Here is a 20,090-nt window from a genome sequence, read left to right on the forward strand (position 1 = left end):
TGAGTGTGTCCTTTATAGATCTGAGGAACTGTAATCTGGATGGTCCCACTCTGATCACTGGGTACGCTGGCTCTTGTATCTCCAAGGAGGCGCTAATTTAGTCTCTGCCTGAGATCACCAAGCAGGGGCTTCACAGAGATCTGCAGATTCCTCCTCTTTGTTTTGGGTTTGGAGGTGTCCAAATGAGGCCCAGCTGTGAAGCAATGCAAGCTACTACGGGGCCTTGGGCCTTCTTTTGGATGTTCTGGGTCTCTCTGATTCAGCTGCAGTTTGTTAGGTAATTTTAGATTTCAAAGGACCAGGCTATTCATATGCAAAAACCTCTGTGCACAGCTTGGGTGCGGGTGGGTCTCAGGGCAGAGCAAACAGCAATGGCTGGCCATCTGCCCTGCCCTAAGAGGCCCCTGGGTCTCAGTGTCCCTCACTAACCACTGCAAGCATCTCTGAGTGAAAGCTGCCCTTGAGTTCTGCCCTATGCCAGACAGTCCAGTTTCTCCCAGAATGAGTATGAGTCCCCAGATTCTCGCCCAGAACTGGAGGTCAGAGCAGTCGGGAGCTTGTGTCTCCCTCCCAAATGAAAAAGACAGCAGCAAAATTACTCACTTGCCTCTCCTTGTGTGCACCTCTGTACCTCTGCACTTTACTTCCGCAGCTCTTCTGAGTCTCAATGTGCTTTTCTCTTTCCTTCTAGTTATAGAATTTCCACTCAGCCAGCCTTCCTGTGGTTCTGGATGATGTCTGTTTTGTCTTATTGTTTTGAAGTGGTGGTGTGAGGCAATAATTTCAGGTGTTTACCTATGCTGCCATCTTGGTTTCTCTCTGTCCATTGATTTTTAGAGAGTGGAAAGGTGAGTGAGACACAGAGAGAAACATTGATGTGAGAGGGGCACATCAATTGGTTGCCTCCTGCATATGCACCCTGATCAGGACTGGGGATTGAGCCTGAAACCAAGGTATATGCCCTTGACTGAAATCCTTCAGTCTGTGGGTCAATGCTCTATTCACTGAGCCAAACCAGTTAGAGTGGATATTGTATTCTTTATTTTTGATTCTTTTCTTATGGTATCCATGTCCTTTTACAGGCTATTGGTTCTCATTAACCATTTTAACCATTGCTTTGAACTCTCTGGTAGATAGCTTGCTTCCATTACATTTAGGTTTTTTTTTCTGGAGATTTCTTGCTATTTGGTTTGGGGCATGTTTCTCAGTCTCCCCATTTTGGTTGCCTCTCTGTTTTGTTGTTGCTGTGTATTAGGTATATCTGCTAGCCTTAATAGGGTGGACTTACACAGTAGACATGCAGTGGTACCCTGTGACATAGTGTCACTGGTCACATGCACATAGTACACTAAGAATGTTTCTTGTGTAGGTTACATTTGCCCCCAGCTCGGTTCTCCAGATATGTCCCCATCCCGCTAGTTCCCCAAACATCCTCCATCTCACAGGTTGTCCTCCTGCCGGCCCTCAGCGTTACCCAAGCAAGCCAATCACATCCTCCTGTGGAAACCAGGGCTTACTCCAGCCTCTGGTCACAAGCTTTTCCCCCCCTCCAGTGCCTGTGGTCTGAGATCATACTCTGTATAACTTCCATCTTTAAGAAATTGTCACGGTGTGTTTTATGGCCTAAAAATGTGGCTTTCTTGAGGAATGTTCTGTAAGCTTGAGGCATATACTTTGAAATAATTTAGGAATGTCAATTTGATGTTCAGTTCAGCCATGTCCTTGCTGAGCTTGTCTCCCTGCTCACATCGCCCAGCTGTTCTCTCATGTGTCCACTGTCTACATTAGATTCCTAGTTGTTTAAATTCCCAGCCTGGTAATTCCAACATTGCTGCCCAGTCTATGTCTGATGATGCTCTGATTTTTTTTGTCTTTTAGTACACTGTATTTTTTTTTGTTAAAAGTGGACATAAACTTACAAAAAAAATGACAGCAAAAGAAAAATAAGAAGTGTAAAATGCTGTATTTTTAATATTGATTATATTTTCAAAAATATCATTCACATCTAAAGGTAACAATGCCATATATCTATAGCTTACAGTAGGAAATACAGATGTAAATAGCCTATGTACACTTTGCATTATTGATACAATTTTATACACATAACCCTATACAATACCCAATAAGCTTCAGAGAAAACATCTACAAACCCACTTGTCTGGATAGCAGAGAATAGTTTTTTATTAAGAGGCAAAAACAAATGATTCTTATTTCTTAGCTGCATGTGATGGAGCTGTACATGCATGGAGATGAAGTCCGAGGTATTTATCACAAGAAGATATTTAACTTTGCTCCATGCCAGCCATGAGGGACAGTGCTAGAGACTCCACTGTGGGAAGAATCAAGTTAAAAAATTGGTTTAAGTATTTGATAATGTATGAGTAAGGCTTTAATCAATTCAAAAATGAAAAATACTTAAAGACATTTTCCTTTTTTATTGATTGCAGAGAGGAAGGGAGATGGAAACATAAACAATGAGAGAGAATTACTGGCTGCCTCCTGCACACATGCTACTGGGAATTGAGCCTGAAACCCAGCCATGTGCTCTAGACCTGAACAGAACCCACTATCCATTGAGCCAAACCTGCTAGGGACACATTTTCCATTTTTAACTAAAATGGTGATTATTTTTTAACGTATAATAAAGATAATCTTCATTTATTAAATATAAATCTTAAAAAGTATGATTTATTTTTATTCACTTCATTTTAATTTTGAAAATAAACAAATCTGGACATTTCATGAAATAAATCGTATTTGTTCCACATGTCAGAAACTTTGAAGTCCGTTCATAACAAAATGCCAAGTTCTAACCTACAACCACCCAATTAAAAAATGGACAAATGTTAATCAGCTTAACAATAACCCACAACCTTTGGACCAACTTGATTCCTGGTCAGGGCACAGGCCTGGGTTGAGAGCTTGATCCCCAGGGAAGGGTGTACAGGAGGCAGCCAATCAAGAATTTAATCTCATATTGATGTTTCTATCTCTCTCTGTTTCTCCCTTCCTCTCTGAAATCAAGAAAAATATATTAAAAAAAGAAAAGTGTGACAAATCCATTTTGTTTTCTGCTTTTCAGAATCCACCAGTGTAACAAATGACATACTAGAAAGCAAAATCTTTAGTAACCGTGTTTGATATTTGATATTCATTCATCCCATAATAATTCTGAAAACAACACACACACACACACACACACACACACACACCCACAATTGAAAGCATGGTCCAGCTGCTGACAGACTTTCCAGGTTGAAATAATTCGTCATGAGATCAGTATCAAAGTAGGAGCTTTTATACAAGGAAATAGAAAAGCAGTAAGATTTTAGCATGTATACTCACGATGTGGAAAGGAACCCCTACAGACGGCTTTGTTTAAAATGGTGACAAGAAACATATGGCAGTTTTTAAAATCAGACTCCATTTTCTCTATAGATTCCATCCTAGGAAAGAAAGTACATTTCAACTTAACTAAGTGCATTTGAAATAATTTCTTTTTCTTTATTTTTATTAAATTATCTGTGTATATATCTTACCATTGCCCCCCCCCCCCTCCCCCAATACATATAAGTCCAATGGTACATATCTTACCATTGCCCTCCCCCCAACCCCCCATACATACCCTGGTACATATCTTACCATTGCCCCCCCCATACATATAAGTCCAATGGTACATATCTTACCATTGCCCCCCTCCTCCCATACATATAAGTACAACCAATGGACACAAAAGTCCATTGGTTGTACTTATATGCATGTATACAAGTCCTTCAGTTGATCTATTATCTCTCCCTAGAATCTCAAGTATAAAGACAGAAAATATAAAATTTCTTGCCTCACTTTTTAAAGAATATTTTTATTTTTTTTGCCATTTAATCCTTTTTTTTTTATTTTTCAATCACAATTGACATACAATGTTGTATGTTTCAGATGTACAGTCCAGTGATTAGGCATTTTAGAACTTACTAAGTGGTCATCCCAATAAGTCTTGTACCCATCTGACACAACACCTTAGAATACTGACTGTATTCCCTATGCTGTCCGTTACTCCATGATTCTCCAACCCATTTGTACTTTTAAAAAAATCATTTTTAGCATTTATTATAGTTATTAAATTTATAGAGACAATAAATTCCATGCTAAATATTAAAATTTTGATAACACAATTGAAGATAATATATTCTTTATACTATTTTTTTTGCCAATTTTTCTTTTTCTTTTTTTTTTGATTATGGTATCACATAATTGTCCTCATCCCCCCATTCCCATCCCAAACCACTCCCCACATATGCCCCCATCCCCTGTTGTCCATGGCTACTGGCTAGGCCCATATGCATGCACACAAGTCCTTTGGTTGATCTCTTCCCCTTACCCCCACCCTCTCCTACTTTCCCTCTGAGGTTTGAAAGTCTGGTTGCTGCTTCTCTTTCTCTGGGTCTGTTTTTGTTCATCAGTTTATGTTGTTCATTATTTCCTCTAGATGTGTGAGATCATGTGATCCAAGAAATACCCTTGTAAGAAATGACCATTCATACTTCTTAATCCTTTAATTTTTTTGTCCAGATCCCCAACCCCATCAAGCAACCGTCAAAATGTTCTGTTATTATTGTATAAGTCTGTTTCTGTTCCACTTGTTCGTTTATTTTGATTTTTAGATTCAATTGTTGATATGTATTTGTTGTCATTTTATTGTTCACATTTAAAAAAATATATTTTATTGAATTTTTACAGAAAGGAAGGAAGAGGGATAGTTGGAAACATCGATGAGAGAGAAACATCGATCAGTTGCCTCCTGCACACTCCCTACTGGGGATGGGCCCACAACCAAGGTACATGTCCTTGACCAGAATCAAACCTGGGACCCTTCAGTCTGCAGGCCAAAGCTCTATCCACTGAGCCAAACCAGTTTCGGCTATTGTTCATATTTTTAACCCATTTTTTTCTTATCATCCTTAAAGAAGACCCTGTCATATTTCATATGATACTAGTTTGATAGTGATCAACCACTTTAGCTTTTTCTTGTCTGGGAAGCTCTTTGTGTGTCCTTCAGTTCTGAAAGAGAGCCTTGCTGAATAATCTTCGTTGTAGGTCCTGCTTTTCACCACTTTGCATATTCTCTGCCACTTCCTCTGGCCTGAAAAGTTTCTGTTGAAAATTATCAACAATTGTATGGGTGCTCCCTTGTAGGTAACTAATTGCTTTTCTTTGCTTTTAAGATTCTTTGTTTTTAATTAAATGTCTTTGGCATTTTAATTATGATGTGTCTTGGTTTGGGCCTCTTTGGGTTTGTTTTGTTTGAGACTCTCTGTGCTTTCTGGGCTTGGGTGTTTATTTCCTTTACCAGGTTAGGGAAGTTTCCTATTATTATATTTTCAAATAGGTTTTCCATTTCTTGCTCTCCATTCTCCATATGGCATCCTCATGATGCAAATGTTGGTATGCCTGAAGTTGTCCCAGAGGCTCCTTACACTATCTTCATTTTTTTTAAAATCCTTTTTCTTTCTGCTTTCTGATTGGGTGTTTTTCACTTCCTTAATTCCAAATCACTCATTTGATTCTCAGCTTCATCTACTCTGTTGACTCCCTGTAAATTATTCATTTCAGTTAGTGTGTGCATCATCTCTGATTGGTTCCTTTTATGATTTCTATGACCTTTTTCCATGCTGTTGAAGTCCTTACTGAGTCCTTGAGCATTCTTATAACCATTGTTTTGAACTCTGTATTTGCTAGTTTGTTGCCTACATTTCATTTAGTTCTTTTTTTGGGGGGAGCTTTCTCGTGTTATTTCATTTGGGACAGCTTTTGTTTTTGTCTGCATTTTGGCTGCTTCCCTGTGTTTGTTTCTATGTATTAGATAGAGCTGTTATGTCTCCCGAAATTGGTAGAGTGGCCTTGTACAGTAGGTGTCCTGTAGGGACAATGGCTGAGCCTCCCCAGTCACCTGAGCTGGGCATTCCAGGTACATCCCTGTATGCACTGCCCTGTTGTAGTTGAGCTTTAATTGTTGTTGGTGTCGGAGGGAGAGATTGACACCCAGGCCCAACTGGCTGTGAGGAGCAGCTGTGACTACAGTGGAGGAGCTGCTGTGTGGGAGACACCCTTATGGAGCAGGACTTGCTTCAGGGGGGCTTTGGTGCTCACTGAGTCTGCCCTTGACTGTCACTCATGGAGATCGTAGAGTTGTAATCTGGCAAGGTCTGAAGCTGTTGACTAGGTGCACTGCCTCTGGGATCTCCCAGGAATTGCAAGGTCAGTCACCACCTGTGCCCTGCCTGGGGTCACCTAGCAGGAGCTACAGAGAAATCTGCAGATGGCTACCATTTGTACTGGGTTTGGAAGTGCCAAGGAGAGGCCAGGGTGCAAACCAAGGCTGGCTGCCACTAGTGCTGTGCCTGAGGCCACTTAACAAGAGGTATGGGGCGTGCTGAGCCCAAATGCTGCTTGTTTGCAATTTGTGAACCTTTGAGAAATTTCAATAAAGTCTGCAGCAGGAGCCAAGATTGACAGGTAGTATGGGAAAGCCACTGCCTGTTTGGCTCAATGGATAGAGTGTTGGCCTTTAGACTGAAAGGTCCCAAGTTTGATTTAGGTAAGGGCACATACCTCAGTTGCAGGCTCAATCCCTGGCCCTGGTCAGGGCACATGTAGGAGGCAACCAATAGATGTGTCTTTAACATCAATGTTTCTCTCTGTCTCTCCCCCTTCCTTCTACAATCTCTAAAAATCAATGGAAAAGTATTCTCGGGGAGAACAAAGATGGTGGCCTAGGTAAGCGCCTAAACTACTGCCTAACACAACAATTTCAAAACAACAAATAAGAGACAGAACGGACATCATCCAAAACCACAGGAGAGCTGGCGGAGTGGGAAATCCACAGCCAGAAAGAAGGAGAGAGGCTCACGGATCAGGGGAGCACAAAGCACTGAGAGAGGAAGACGTGCGCAGAGAGGAAGGGCGGCCGAGTGCCGGGCTGGCGGGAGGGGAAAGGAAGCCCCCGACTGGACTGCACCCCAGTTCCGACTGCACTGAACCCCAACCCTGACCGAAATCCTGTGGACCCAGGCTCATATGGGTGGAGTTTGGAATGTAGAGAAAGGCACCTGGAGACTCAGAGACTGTGAGGCTCAGGGAAGCGGGGAGCTGCAGCAGGCAGGGTCTAGAGTCATTTGCCAGTGAGCACAGAGAGGTCTGACGGGAGGCTGCTGCAGCCTCTCCATAGCAGAAGGAGTCAGAAGCGCCCGACTGCACTGAACTCCAGTTCCGACTGCACTGAGCACTAAAACCCAGTTCAGGGTGAGTCCCTGGAGGACCCACGCTCTTACAAGGGGAATCTGGACTGTCAGGCGGAAACTCAGAGGATCCATGGAAGGCAGAGCTCTGAGGCATGCGCACAAGGGCAGGGCTGACGGGAAGCCAAGACTGTTGGCTCAGCCCTGCGGCTCCGTCTCATACAAGCTGAGTGCAGAGGCTTTTGCAATTTTGCAAGTCTGATCCTATAAGACTGTCTCCAATACAGAAGATATCCTGGCATAGACACCAGCTGACACTCACATCCAATTGGCCTGGAAGTCAGTTCCTCCCAGTGATACCAACAACAATCAAGACTTAACTACAGCCTAAACCGGTTTGGCTCAATGGATGGAGCATCGGACTGCGGAATGAAAGGTCCCAGGTTCGATTCTGGTCAAGGGCATGTTCCATGATTTCGGGCACATTCCCAGTAGGGAGTGTGCAAGAGGAAGCTGATCGATAATTCTCTCTCATCGAAGTTTCTAACTCTCTATCCCTCTCTCTTCCTCTCTGTGAAAAATCAATAAAATATTGATATATTAATAATAATAAAAAAAGACTTAACTACAACAAGGCAGTACACAAAGGGGAGCACCAAGTGTGTCTACTTCAGGTAACTGGGGAGGCTGAGCCACCAGACCATATAGGACACCTAGCACACAAAGCCACCCTACCAACTCAGGGAAGCAGCGAAAATGGGGAGACAAAAAAACAGATCTCAAATGAAAGAAATGGAGAATAAAAGACTGGATATAGAGTTCAAAACCACGGTTATAAGGTTTTTCAAGAATTTCTTAGAAAAGGCTGATAAATTTAGTGACAACCTCCAGGATACGGAAAAGGACCAACTAGAAATTAAACATACACTGACTGAAAAAAAAAATTATTCAGAGACCCAACAAAAGACTAGAGGAACGCAGGAATCAAGTCAAAGATTTGGAATACAAAGAGGTAGAGAACACTTCTCCAGAGAAGCAAGAAGAGAAGAGAATCCAGAAAGTTGAAGGAGCCTCTGGGACAACTTCAAGCATACCAACATCAGAATTATGGGGGTGCCAGAAGAAGAGAGCAAGATACTGAAAACCCATTTGAAGAAATAATGTCAGAAAACTTCCCCCACCTGGTGAAAGAAATAGACCTACAAATCCAGGAAGTCACAGAACCTCAAACAAAAGGAATCCAAAGAGGACCACACCAAGACACATCCTAATTAAAATGCCAAGGCAAAAGACAAAGAGAGAATCTTATAAGCAGCAAGAGAAAAACAGTTAGTTACCTGTAAGGGAGCACCCATATGACTATCAGCTGATTTCTCAACAGAAACTATGCAGGCCAAATGGGAGTGGCAAGAAATATTCAAAGTGATGAGTAGCAAGACTACAACCAAGATTATTCTACCCAGCAAAGCTATCATTCAGAATTGAAGATCAGATAAAGAGCTTCACAGATAAGAAAAAGCTAAAGGAGTTCATCACCATCAAACCAGTATTATATGAAATGCTGAAAGATATTCTTTAAGAAGAGGAAGAAGAAAAAGGTAAAGATAAAAATTATGATCAACAAATACTTATATATCAACAAGTGAATCTAAAAATCAAGTGAATTAAAAATCTGAGGAACAGAATAAACTGGTGAATATAATAGAATCAGGGGCAAAGAAAGGCAGTGGATTGATAATTATCAGGGGGAAAGTGGTGTGGGGGGTGCAGGAAGAAACTAGACTAAAATTGTGCAGAGGGTGAGGTGGGAACCAGGTGGAAGGGACCTATGGGGGGCAAAAAGGAGAAACAATTGTAATAATTTGAGTAATAAAGATTTATTAAATAAAAAAAAAATAAAGTCTCTTAAAAAAAAAAAAGAAAAAAAAGAAAGTTATCCTTGGATGAGGATTAACAACAAAAAAGAAAAGTGACTGTAAACAGCTTGGATGGACCCAGAAATTGGGTGGGGTGTCTCTGTTTCACACAGCCATACTCCCTGCTGTTTTTTATTTTTTAATATTTTGATTTTTTTACCCAGAGGGATAGAGAGCTAGAAACATCGATGAGAAACATCGACCAGCTGGTTCCTGCACACCTCCTACCAGGAATGTGCTCACAACAAAGGTTGACAGGAATCGAACCTGGGACCCTTAAGTCCGCAGGCTGATGTTCTATCCACTGAGCCAAACCAGTTTTGGCTCCCTGCTGGTTTTTACAACCAGAAGTTATGGGCACTCTTCTTCCCTGGGCTGTGGGGCCTAGTGTGAGCGTGTGAATTCTGGCTCCTCAGGGGAAGATAGGGGTGGGGGGTGTCAACAGGAGAGGAATCCGTTTTTATCTGCCACCATGTGTGTGGCACCAGCCTGTTCTGGGTCTCCTACCAGCCTCAGTTTTTTAGGCCCGAGTTGCAGGGCTTGCATTCAGCTATATTTCGAGCAGTTTTGAATGATGGCTCTTCTGTAGTTGAGTTGTAATTTTGATGTGGTTGTGGGAGGGTTCAAATAATGCATTTACCTATGCTGCCATCTTGACAGGAAGTCCTCCTGCCCTTCTTTAAAATAAAACTTCCAAAGAGTCATTTTCACATAAATCTTATTGCTGTTGTTTTTAAAAAATGTATCTTATTAATTTTATAGAAAGGAAGGGAGAGGGATAGAGTGTTAGAAACATCGATGAGAGAGAAACGTCCACCATTGCCTCTTGCATGGACCCTTCTGGTGACTGAGCCTGCAACCAAGGTACATGTCCTTGACCAGAATTGAACCTGGGGGCCTTCAGTCCCTGGGCTGATGCTCTATCCACTGAGCCAAACCAGTTAGGGCACGTTTTTTAAATATATTTTTATTAATTTCAGAGAGGAAGGGAGAGGGAAAAAGATTTAGAAACATCAATGGTGACAGAGAACTATTGATCAACTGCCTCCTACCAGGGATGGAGCCTGCAACCCAGACATGTACTCTGAGAATTGAATTCGTGACCTCTGGTTCATGGGCTGATGCTCAACCACTGAGCCACTCCTGTCAGGCTCGACATAATCGTGCTTCAGGATAGTACTACCGAGTTCTAGATCTGCGGTCACAGGAAATTCCTTTTCCTATTATTCACTTCTGTATTTTGACTTTTCACAAACATGGCTTCCTTTTGAAATAACACATTAAAGATATAAAACCCTAAATTTAAAAATGATTTAACAACTTAAGAGCAGAAACCACCTGGAGACTGGGAGGGCGGGGTCAAGAGAGGGGCTGACCAAGCGCCCAGAAGAAGCAGGCCAAAGGTAAGGAGGGTTATCTTGGCTGCCAGGGGCTCCCCTGCGAGGAGAGAGGCCTAGGCTCTAGGCAAGGCTCCCAGCAAGGACAGCCAACGCAGGGAACAGCCATCCATGCTGCATCCCACAGCAGGGCTTCTATCTGCTTGGCGGAGCTGAGCCTCCTGGAGACAATTTCTTCCTTTAAAAAAATATATTTTATTGATTTTTTACAGAGAGGAAGGGAGAGGGATTGAGTTAGAAACATCGATCAGCTGCCTCCTTCATACCTCCTACTGGGGATGTGCTCACAAACGGTACATGCCCTTGACCGGAATTGAACCTGGGACCCTTCAGTCCCTAGGTTGACGCTCTAGCCACTGAGCCAACTGGTTTGGGCAGTGGTCGGCAAACTCATTAGTCAATAGAGTCAAATATCAACAGTATGACGACTGAAATTTCTTTTGAAAGCTGTATTTTTTAAACTTACACTTCTAATGCTAAGTACTCACCCAGGCCATGGTGTTTTGTGGAAGAGCCACACTCAAGGGGCCAAAGAGCAGCATGTGGCTCATGAGCCGCAGTTTGCCAACCACTGGGTTAGGGCACTGCAATTTCTTTAAAGGGCTGGCACATAGGATTTTTCGTTCCCACCCACTCACCCTAGGTTTTGGTGGAGGGAGGGCAATGTGGACTGGAGTCGCCTGAGGATGGACTGGGGTGGAAGGAATTGGGGAGTCACGGGGGTTTGGGATACCTGTGCTGGGTCACAGCAAACATTTTTCCTGAGAGGTGCAGGCCCCCCCAGCCCCCCAACAGAAGTCTGGGGGAAGGCAAATGTCCCACCCTAAGAAATCCAACTCCTCCCACTTTCTCAAGTCCTGCTTGTCCCACCCTGCATCTCAATCCCTGCTGAGGAGGCACCAGGCTCAGGGAGCAACAGTGACTGGCTTTGAGGTGGGGCCATTGCCCCCACATTTTTGGGAACCTGGCTGATGCTTCCCTCACAGGAGAGCTGAATCTCATGGCTTCTGGCAGATCCCCAAGCCTGGCTAAGAGGCTCCATCCACCCTGCTGAAGTAGGGAAATATTCCAGGACAGACTCAGATGGTGGGAACACACGCACTATCTTCTCTGAAGTCTGAACATGTGCTGACCCACCACTGGCTTTGTGCTGCTAAAATGCTGGCCTCGAAGCTCAGCTTGGCCCTTCCTGAGGGCAGACAAGCCCAATGGAGGCAGCAACATGCTGTGGGTTGCATCAAAAGCCAGGCTCCTTTTTTACTTCCATAATTTTGAACCAGATGCTGAGACCCAAAGGTTGACAGCTTCTGGCATTGGCTAACACCAAAGTACCACCCAGAAGGCTTGAAATTGGCATACAAAACAGCCTCACCCAACATAAGGACAGGATCCAAAGGGAAATCCTAGCAGGCACTAAAGTCTACTGAGATGAACGCCAATTATTTTATTTTTATTTCCCATTATTTTCTCTTTTTTAATGCTTTGGTGGTGTTCTTATTCTACCAGAGGCCCGGTGCATGAAATTTGTGCACTTAGGAAGGAGCACCCTCAGCCAGATCTGTGTCTGTCCTCTCGGAGTGTGGGAGCCCTTGGGGGATGTCTGACAGTTTAGGCCCGCTCCCTGCCTAAGCTGTCAGTTGGACATCCTTAGCGCTTCCGTGTAGGCCGGAGAGGCTCCTATCACTGCCAGTGTGCTCACCAGCCCGTGAGCCCAGCTTCTGGCTGAGTGATGTTCCCCCTGTTGGAGTAAACTGACCACCAGGGGGCAGCTTCTATGTTGAGTGTCTTCCCCCTGGTGGTTAGTGTGTGTCATAGTGACTGATCATTCTGCTGTTTGGTCAATTTGCATATTAGGGTTTTATTATATAGGATTTTCTCTCTTGTTTCTTTCACATTTCTTATTTTTCTCTTCCCTTTCTTAACTCTATCAATGATTAGAGAATCATTGACAGGTAATCTGTATCTCCTGCATGCTCCCTACTGAGGGGTGAGCCTGCACTCCAGACATGTGCCCTTGACTGAGAATTGAACCGTGACCTCATGGTTCATAGGTCGATGCTTAACTACTGAGCCACACAGCCAGACTCCTTTTTTACTTTCATAATTTTTCTCTTCCCCTATTCTCTTCTAGTATTCTTTTTATTTTTTTAAATATATATATTTTTTATTGATTTTGTACAGAGAGGAAGGGAGAGAGATAGAGAGTTAGAAACATCGATGAGAGAGAGTCATCGATCAGCTGCCTCTTGCACACCCCCCACTGGGGATATGCCCGCAACCAAGGTACATGCCCTTGACCGAATCGAACCTGGAACCCTTCAGTCCCCAAGCCGACGCTCTATCCATTGAGCCAAACCGGTTTCGGCTTCTTCTAGTATTCTTTTTATTTTACTATTATATATTTTTTCTTTTATTATTCTTGTCCCATTTTCTCTTTTCTAATTCCCCTTCTTTTGTGGTTAATTTTGGTGTTATTGTTGGGTACTTTTGTGTGTTTTTGTTTTGCATATATTTTAAGTACATTTTTATTGATTTCAGAGAGGAAAGGAGAGGGAGAGATAGAAACATCAATGATGAGAGAGAATCATTGATTGGCTGCCTCCTGCAAGCCCCCTCCTGGGGATCGAGCCTGGAACCTGAGTATGTGCCCTTGATTAGAATCAAACCTGGGACTTTTCAGTCTGCAGGCCGGCACTCTATTCACTGAGCCAACCAGATAGAGCTTTTTTTTTAAAAAAAATGTTTTTATTTAATTTTAATTTTAATTTTTTAAACATTTTTGTTGAATTCAGAGAGGAAAGGAGAAAGAGATGGAAACATCAATGATGAGAGAGAATCATTGATTGGCTGCCTTCTGCATGCCTCCTATTGGAAATCAAGCCCACAACACAGGCATTTACCCCTGACCGGAATCGAAGCTGGGACCCCTCAGTCTGCAAGCCGACGCTCTACCCATTGAGCCAAACCAGCTAGAGCAAACTTATGTTTTCTTTTGTGTTGAGAGCACAAACATGGTCAAGGCTGAGCCTCTTAGTCAGCCAGCCTGAAAGGACATCTGAGCCATGAATGAGACATCAAGACTCAATTACAATAGGCGAGCCCAGGAGCACACAAAAGGGCACCCCAGCATCCATTCAGGGGTCAAGGAGACCACACCACCGGTTCCACAGGACGTTTACTGCACAAGGCCACATCATAGACGGGCGTCAGAGGAGTTCATTTAATAAACAGAAATACCCACAGAGGGACGCTAACATGGGGAGACTCAGAAACAATGCCCGGCCTGGTTGATGTGGCTCGGTGGTTGTGTGTGGACCCATGAACCAGGAGGTCACAGTTCCATTCCCGGTCAAGGCACATGCCTGGGTGTTGGGCTCGATCCTTAGTGTGGGGTTTGCAGGAGGCTGCTAATCAATGAGCTCATCATTGATGTTTCTGTCTCTTTCTCCCTGTCCTTTTCTGTCTCTGAAATCAATAAAAACATATTAAAGAAAAAAAGACAAAGAGAAAATCTTAAGATTGTATACCTTATAAATTGAAGAGAGAGACTTATCCGGGGGATCCCATAATGTCATCAGCTGATTTCTCAACAGAAATACTACAGGCCAGAAGGGAACAACAATTCAAAGTAATGAAAAGCTAGGATCTGAATTAATACTACTCTTTTTTAAAAATTGATTTCAGAAAGGAAGAGAGAGGGAGAAAGAGTTAGAAACATAAACAATGGGAGAGAATCATTGATTGGCTGCCTTCGGATGTCCCCTACTGGGGATCGAGCCCATAACCAGAACATGTGCCCTGACCAGGGATTGAACTGTGACTTAGTGGTTCATAGGTTGATGCTCAACCACTGAGTCACACCAGCCAGGCCCAAGAGAAAGAGAGGAAGGGGGAGAGAGAGAGACAGCAAACAAGCGAGTGAACATTGATAAGATCCCTCTTGTATGCTCCCCCAATTGGGGATCGCATTCGAAATCTTTCAGTACACAGTATGGTGCTCCAACTGAGCCACTCAGCCAGGGCACCTCTGTTTTTTTCTTACAATTGGATGGTTGAAGAAATGGAAACTGTTCAATTTTAGGCAAAGCATATGCAGCAGTGTTATTTTTCCCCCCACCCCAGTTACACAGGAAGAGAAATATGCTTTACATACTCTGAGATGGCAATAATGAAGCCAGTAAGACTTCCATTTCCATGCCTATGATCATGGATTTTACTTGCTATCTTAGTTTGTATAGCCAAAGTATTCTGATATAGCCACAGGCCAAGATTTAAAATGGATCTGCACTACAACAACCTCTCATCTCACAAGTTAAGACAAGCTGTTACCACAACAACCAGGCAATGGGACTTGCACTTTTCATTTAGGGAAGTAACGGTGGCAGCATTACATTGGGGACGATCAATTTATAAGGTATACAAAGGTCTAACCATTATGTGGTACACCTGAAACAAATATAATGTTGAAGGTCAACTATAATTGAAAAATAAGTAATTGCAGTATTACACTGATTTTATGAATAAGGCAGAGAAAAACTCACTGCTCAGCTGTACATCTGAGCTCACAGTGAGGCCATGGCAGGGCGCCCAACAGGGGGGCGCCTGGCCCTCCGCCCTTTGCTCACAGGGTGCTTGCCCTCCATGTGCTGCCGTGAGTCATGAACACCCCACATATCGAATTCAGAATCCTTCTTCTAGGGCTCATCTCAAATACAACTTGGGACTATGGTGTAGCATGGCTTCTAGAATTTGCTTTAAAATCCATTCAGTGTGAGTGGGTGAATAGTAAGCAGAACTAGTTACAGCTGGCGCCTGCTGAGGGCGCTTTGGGTCCGTTATGTCCTTTTCTCTCTACTTCTATGTATGCTTTAAGCATCGACAATAAACATTTAACAAACCTACACAAAAAACATGAATGTAATCTAAGGCTATTTGTCCTCATTAAAAGACTTCAAATTTTTCTTATTACTTTACTGCTCACAAAAGAATCACACAGTCCTGATGTTGTCTGGTTTAGGTGAGCAGATTCTTCATTTTTTCCTTAAATATGTGGTATGTGATGTGCTGCCAATGAAAACACTGCAGCGCAGAGCTCCATAGCCACATACTTACTGCCACGCCCCAAGGCCGGCCTGCCAGCCATCCGCAAACATGAGAGCCAAGTTCAGCACCTTCATGATGGCTTCCTTCACAAAGCTGACCTGCAGATCAAAACATGGCAGATCACTGTCTTGGTACCTACGTTTGGACACTGACACCAAAGCTTTTACCTCACTCAGTCACCAAGCAAGTCCCTCAGCACAACTGCGTGCTGCGCAGGAGAAGGTGCCTGGCTCGGAACGGCGCACTGGGCCCAGCCACACACACACACACTCCAGGCCAGAAGAGAACCACACACGGCGCCCGCAGCACAGGTGGCGGCAGCACAATCCGACCCCTTTCCTGGGACAGTCACTGAAACTCACCAGCGAAACGAGGCAAGCATTTCCAAGGGCTGTAAGAGGACCTCACCCCAATATTCACACTAAGGTGGGCGCACCTCCCGAATAAAGCACTCTTACGTCTTTATTTTATAAAAATTTCCAACTGACTCTATGCGCAGAGCAGGTGAGGCCGGGCTGGCAACAGAATTCTCACGGTTTCTCTAAATCTGTAACCTCATGTGGTCTGGTCTTTCCTTAAAGAATATTCTACAGAACAGAAACCTAATAACTAGAACATTCCAAAGCCAAGAGGCAACCTCCCTTGCCCAGCTTCATTCCCGCCTCAGTGGACAGTATTACACGTGACTTCCTGTCTCACGTACCTTTTCTCTCAGCAGACATCGATCATGGATGGTTGACAAATATCTATAGTGAATTTTAATCAATTGATCTAAATCCTTGGCTTCCTCGATTTGATGTTGAAATTCCAATCCTGTACTATGAAGAATCTTGGAAGAGAAAGATGAAAGTATAATCAGACTTCTTCTTGGAAAACTTGTGTAACTCCACACAAAACTTTCTTTTATTTAAAAAATATTATTGGTTTCAGAGAAGAAGGGAAAAGGAGAGATAGAAACATCTCATGAGTCCTCTTGATTGGCTACCTCCTACACGCCCCCTACTGGGGATAAAGCCTGCAACCTGGACACATGTCCTTACCTGGAATCTAACCTGGGACCCTTCAGTGCACAGGCCGATATTCTATCCTCTGAGCCAAAGTGGCTAGGGATGCACTAATTTTTTGAAATATAAAAATTAAAAATTTTTTTATCAGTAAATTGAACAAGTTTTTCTAAGTTCTATTGTCTATATAGAGATGGGCAAAGTAAGTTTACAGTTGTATTACAAATAAATGCTATAATAATTAATAAATAATAATACAGGAATAAACTGCTTTCTGTACTCTCATCTGCACACCTGACCCATTCCTGCCGCCTTCTCAGCATGGAGGCTGAGGCCAGTGCACGGAAGGCCACGCTGCAGGCCCAGGAGGCAGCGAGTGCAGCAGGTCTGACATGGAGGCTGGGAGGACTCACTTCCCCCAGAGTGGGTTTAGAACTAGAGATAGTGTGACTAGAAGTGTTTTTGGCAACCACCTGATACAGCCGTCGTTCAAACAGCTGAGGCCTCACTCTTCCTCTTGAAATGGTTCTAAGACGTGTAAGGAACATTTGCACTGTGGCTAAGTTTCTTGTTTTGAAGAAAAGAAAAGAGGATGTGATCTGGTGGTTTCTTTCTCCTGACACTCCACACTGGCCTGACAGACTCTGGCCTGACAGACTCCAAAGGTGAAGCAATTTCCAGGGGCTGCTGTCAACACTGTCAAGTTCAGAGGCTCCTGCAGCAGTTAGGAGGCAACTCCCAAAGAGGGCGCTGGCTGTGCTCGTCCTGGGGGACAGGAGGGCCAAAGGCACACACGTCTCCAAAACAGCCCCTCCCTACCCCACTGCCACAGTTTCATGACCAAAGTTTTTCTAGAGGCTATTTCTACATTTACAGTCTATGAGTATGTGGGGGCTCCTTTGGGTGTATGACTGTTGGAAGAATCTTACCTAATAATAAACATGTAAATTGACTGTACCTCGGTTACTCCTACAGCCAATCAGAGTGAGTATGCAAATTAAAGGCCAAAGATGGCAGTTGCCCAGATGCTTCAGGCACAAGACAGGACGCCTGCTATGAGAGGAAGGGTGGGGGTGGGGGTGGGGTGGGGTGGGATGGGGGTGTGGGGGCGCACTCGAAGGGATCTATAGGAGTGGAGTGCTGCAGCGAACACAAGACTGCAGACTCCAACCGGAGTCTGCAGTGAAGATGAAGGAGGCAGACTCTGGCCGGAGCAAAGGCCTGGGTTCCGGGTGCCAGAGGAAAACCGGTGCTGGAAGCCAAGGGAAGGAAGACCTATTGCACAAATCTCTGTGCAACGGGCTTCTAATCCTATGTAATAAACGGGTAACATGCAAATTAACTGAACGGCAGAAAGACTGGCTGCTATTGACACACACTGACCACCGGGGGCAGATACTCAACGCAGGAGTTACCCACTGGTGGTCAGTGTACTCCTTCCTCAGCCATAAGCGGGGCTGATGGCTAGAGTGCAGCAGCCTGCCTCCAGGGCAGTGCTAAGGATGTTCGACTATGGGGAGTGGGCCTAAGCCGTCAGTCAGAGATCCCCGGGGCTCCCAGACTATGAGAGTGCAGACCTGGCTGAGAGACACCCTCCCCCCCCCCCGTGCACAAATGTCATGCAGAAGGCCTTAGTTCTCTATAAACAGATACGAACCCTGGTCATGATGTAGTTGTGTAAGCTGTTTACAAAGTGCATGAGCTTCACACGCAAGAGGAACATACGATGAATCTGCTGCCTCATTCGTTTCTTCTGTGGTCCAAACTGGGCAGCCATTTCCTGTCCACACAAAAGCCCGTCCTGCAGTGGTGGCTGTCCAGCTAGTTCTGTAAAGGATTCAAAGAGCAGTGTGGGATACGAGCTCCACTCTAAGCTGACCCACCTGCTCAGGGCAGGTCCTTGGCCCGTGGTCACCATGTGCACGGCAGGGACCCCCTTTCAGAGTCTCTTAAGCTCTGAGAAGTTTCCGTATCACCTGGATGATTGCTGTTATCAAAAATGTACATGCAAAGTCCCATGAACTTGCCATTAGAATTTTCACATTACCTAAGATGAACTATTATTCTGGCTAACTTCCAAGTCAAATTGTTGTATTTCAGGTTAACTGTATATATATATCTGGTATTTCATTCAGGGACATTAATTCTGACATCTGTTAAAATGTTGCTATAAATACATGTCATTTTAGTACTTGTATATATCAACCACTTTTCAGGGCTAAAATTAAATGATATTTTATCTGCTGAAAACAAATCTTACCACCAAATAGTAAAACATCCAGACTGTATTTTGCCCATTTTATTTGCAGTAAGAGAAGGAACACCTGGTTATAAATTTTTTGACATTCTGAACTTATAACAATGTCCACAGGCCACGGGACCTGCAAAAACAAGAGCAGAACATTAGGACATAAAGTGTTTTAAGAGGTGTGCTCTCATCAACAGAAAGCAATGTCTCACAAGGAGGACCAGCTACCTTATAGCTCAGCGTCAGGCCGTCTAAAATGTGAACGGGGAGTTTCTTCTTGGCTGTGTCCACATTTTCAAAAGCTATAGACAGACTAGATGAAAGAAATTTAGTTTTAGTTTGTGAAAATATTACGCATATAAAAATGGTCTTTAAAAAAATCCTTATCACTTTAACATTTATTTTATTTACATTTTATTGCAAAAAAAGAATAAAAGTATTTCATAAAAGGAGTGCAAATATTCCAAGAAAGGATTTTCTGACATATATTCCAGAATAGGTATTTGGCTTTGGAAATAAGAGGGAAAAGTGCAAGAAGGGTGGGCGGCTCCTTGCCTTGAGTTAACCTATGAATAAATGCAATCTCAAAAAAAGAAAAATGCCCTAGCCGGTTTGGCTCAGGGGATAGAGCTTTGGCCTGCGCACTGAAGGGTTCCAGGGGACATGCAGGAGGCAGCCAATCAATGATTCTCTCTCACCATTGATGTTTCTCCCTTTCCATCTCCCTTCCTCTCTGAAATCAACTTAAAAAATGGCATCTAGGTTTATGTTTTTTGTAGAGCCAGACACTTGAAGATAAAGTGCATTTAGAAAAATAAATAAGCAAGAATAGCCAGAAAAATCCTATTAAAACAAAATGCAATGGGCACATAAATAAAAAGAACAATGAAATAGAATGAAAAATCTAGAAAGAGGCCCAAATACATATGAATATTTAAAGATAAAAGGGTACATCAAATAAATGAGAGAAAGATTCATTTTGCATTTTTTTTTAAAGAAATAAGTGATGAGAACCAACCAGTTATTTGGAAAAAAGATTAAGCTGGATCTATTTATCCTATTTAGCTGGATAACTTCCAAATGAATCAATATATAAATGTAAAAAAACAATTCAAACATTGGAACAGGGTGAATTTAAATATAATTGGAAGGGAGTAAAACCTTCTTAACTATGACTCAAAACCCAGGAG

At 43.3% G+C, this 20,090-nt stretch overlaps 1 protein-coding gene across 3 annotated transcripts in view; it reads right to left on the reverse strand.

Moving 5' to 3' along the window:
• Positions 1-1,936: 1,936 nt before the first annotated feature.
• Positions 1,937-20,090, reverse strand: part of TUBGCP5 (tubulin gamma complex associated protein 5) — a 94,610-nt gene continuing 76,456 nt past the window's right edge. For all 3 annotated transcript variants that reach the window (XM_036420127.2, XM_036420126.2, XM_036420130.2), the window contains 7 exons: positions 19,129-19,213; positions 18,913-19,033; positions 18,310-18,479; positions 16,352-16,477; positions 15,658-15,746; positions 3,346-3,446; positions 1,937-2,329 (listed from right to left, as the gene is read on the reverse strand). In XM_036420127.2, the coding sequence (XP_036276020.1) occupies positions 2,283-2,329; positions 3,346-3,446; positions 15,658-15,746; positions 16,352-16,477; positions 18,310-18,479; positions 18,913-19,033; positions 19,129-19,213 (739 nt within the window). In that variant the 3' untranslated portion in view covers positions 1,937-2,282. The remainder of the gene's footprint in view (positions 2,330-3,345; positions 3,447-15,657; positions 15,747-16,351; positions 16,478-18,309; positions 18,480-18,912; positions 19,034-19,128; positions 19,214-20,090) is intronic.

The sequence above is a fragment of the Pipistrellus kuhlii genome, unplaced genomic scaffold (assembly GCF_014108245.1).
Source record: "Pipistrellus kuhlii isolate mPipKuh1 unplaced genomic scaffold, mPipKuh1.p scaffold_m20_p_62, whole genome shotgun sequence".
Classification (NCBI taxonomy): Eukaryota; Metazoa; Chordata; class Mammalia; order Chiroptera; family Vespertilionidae; genus Pipistrellus; species Pipistrellus kuhlii.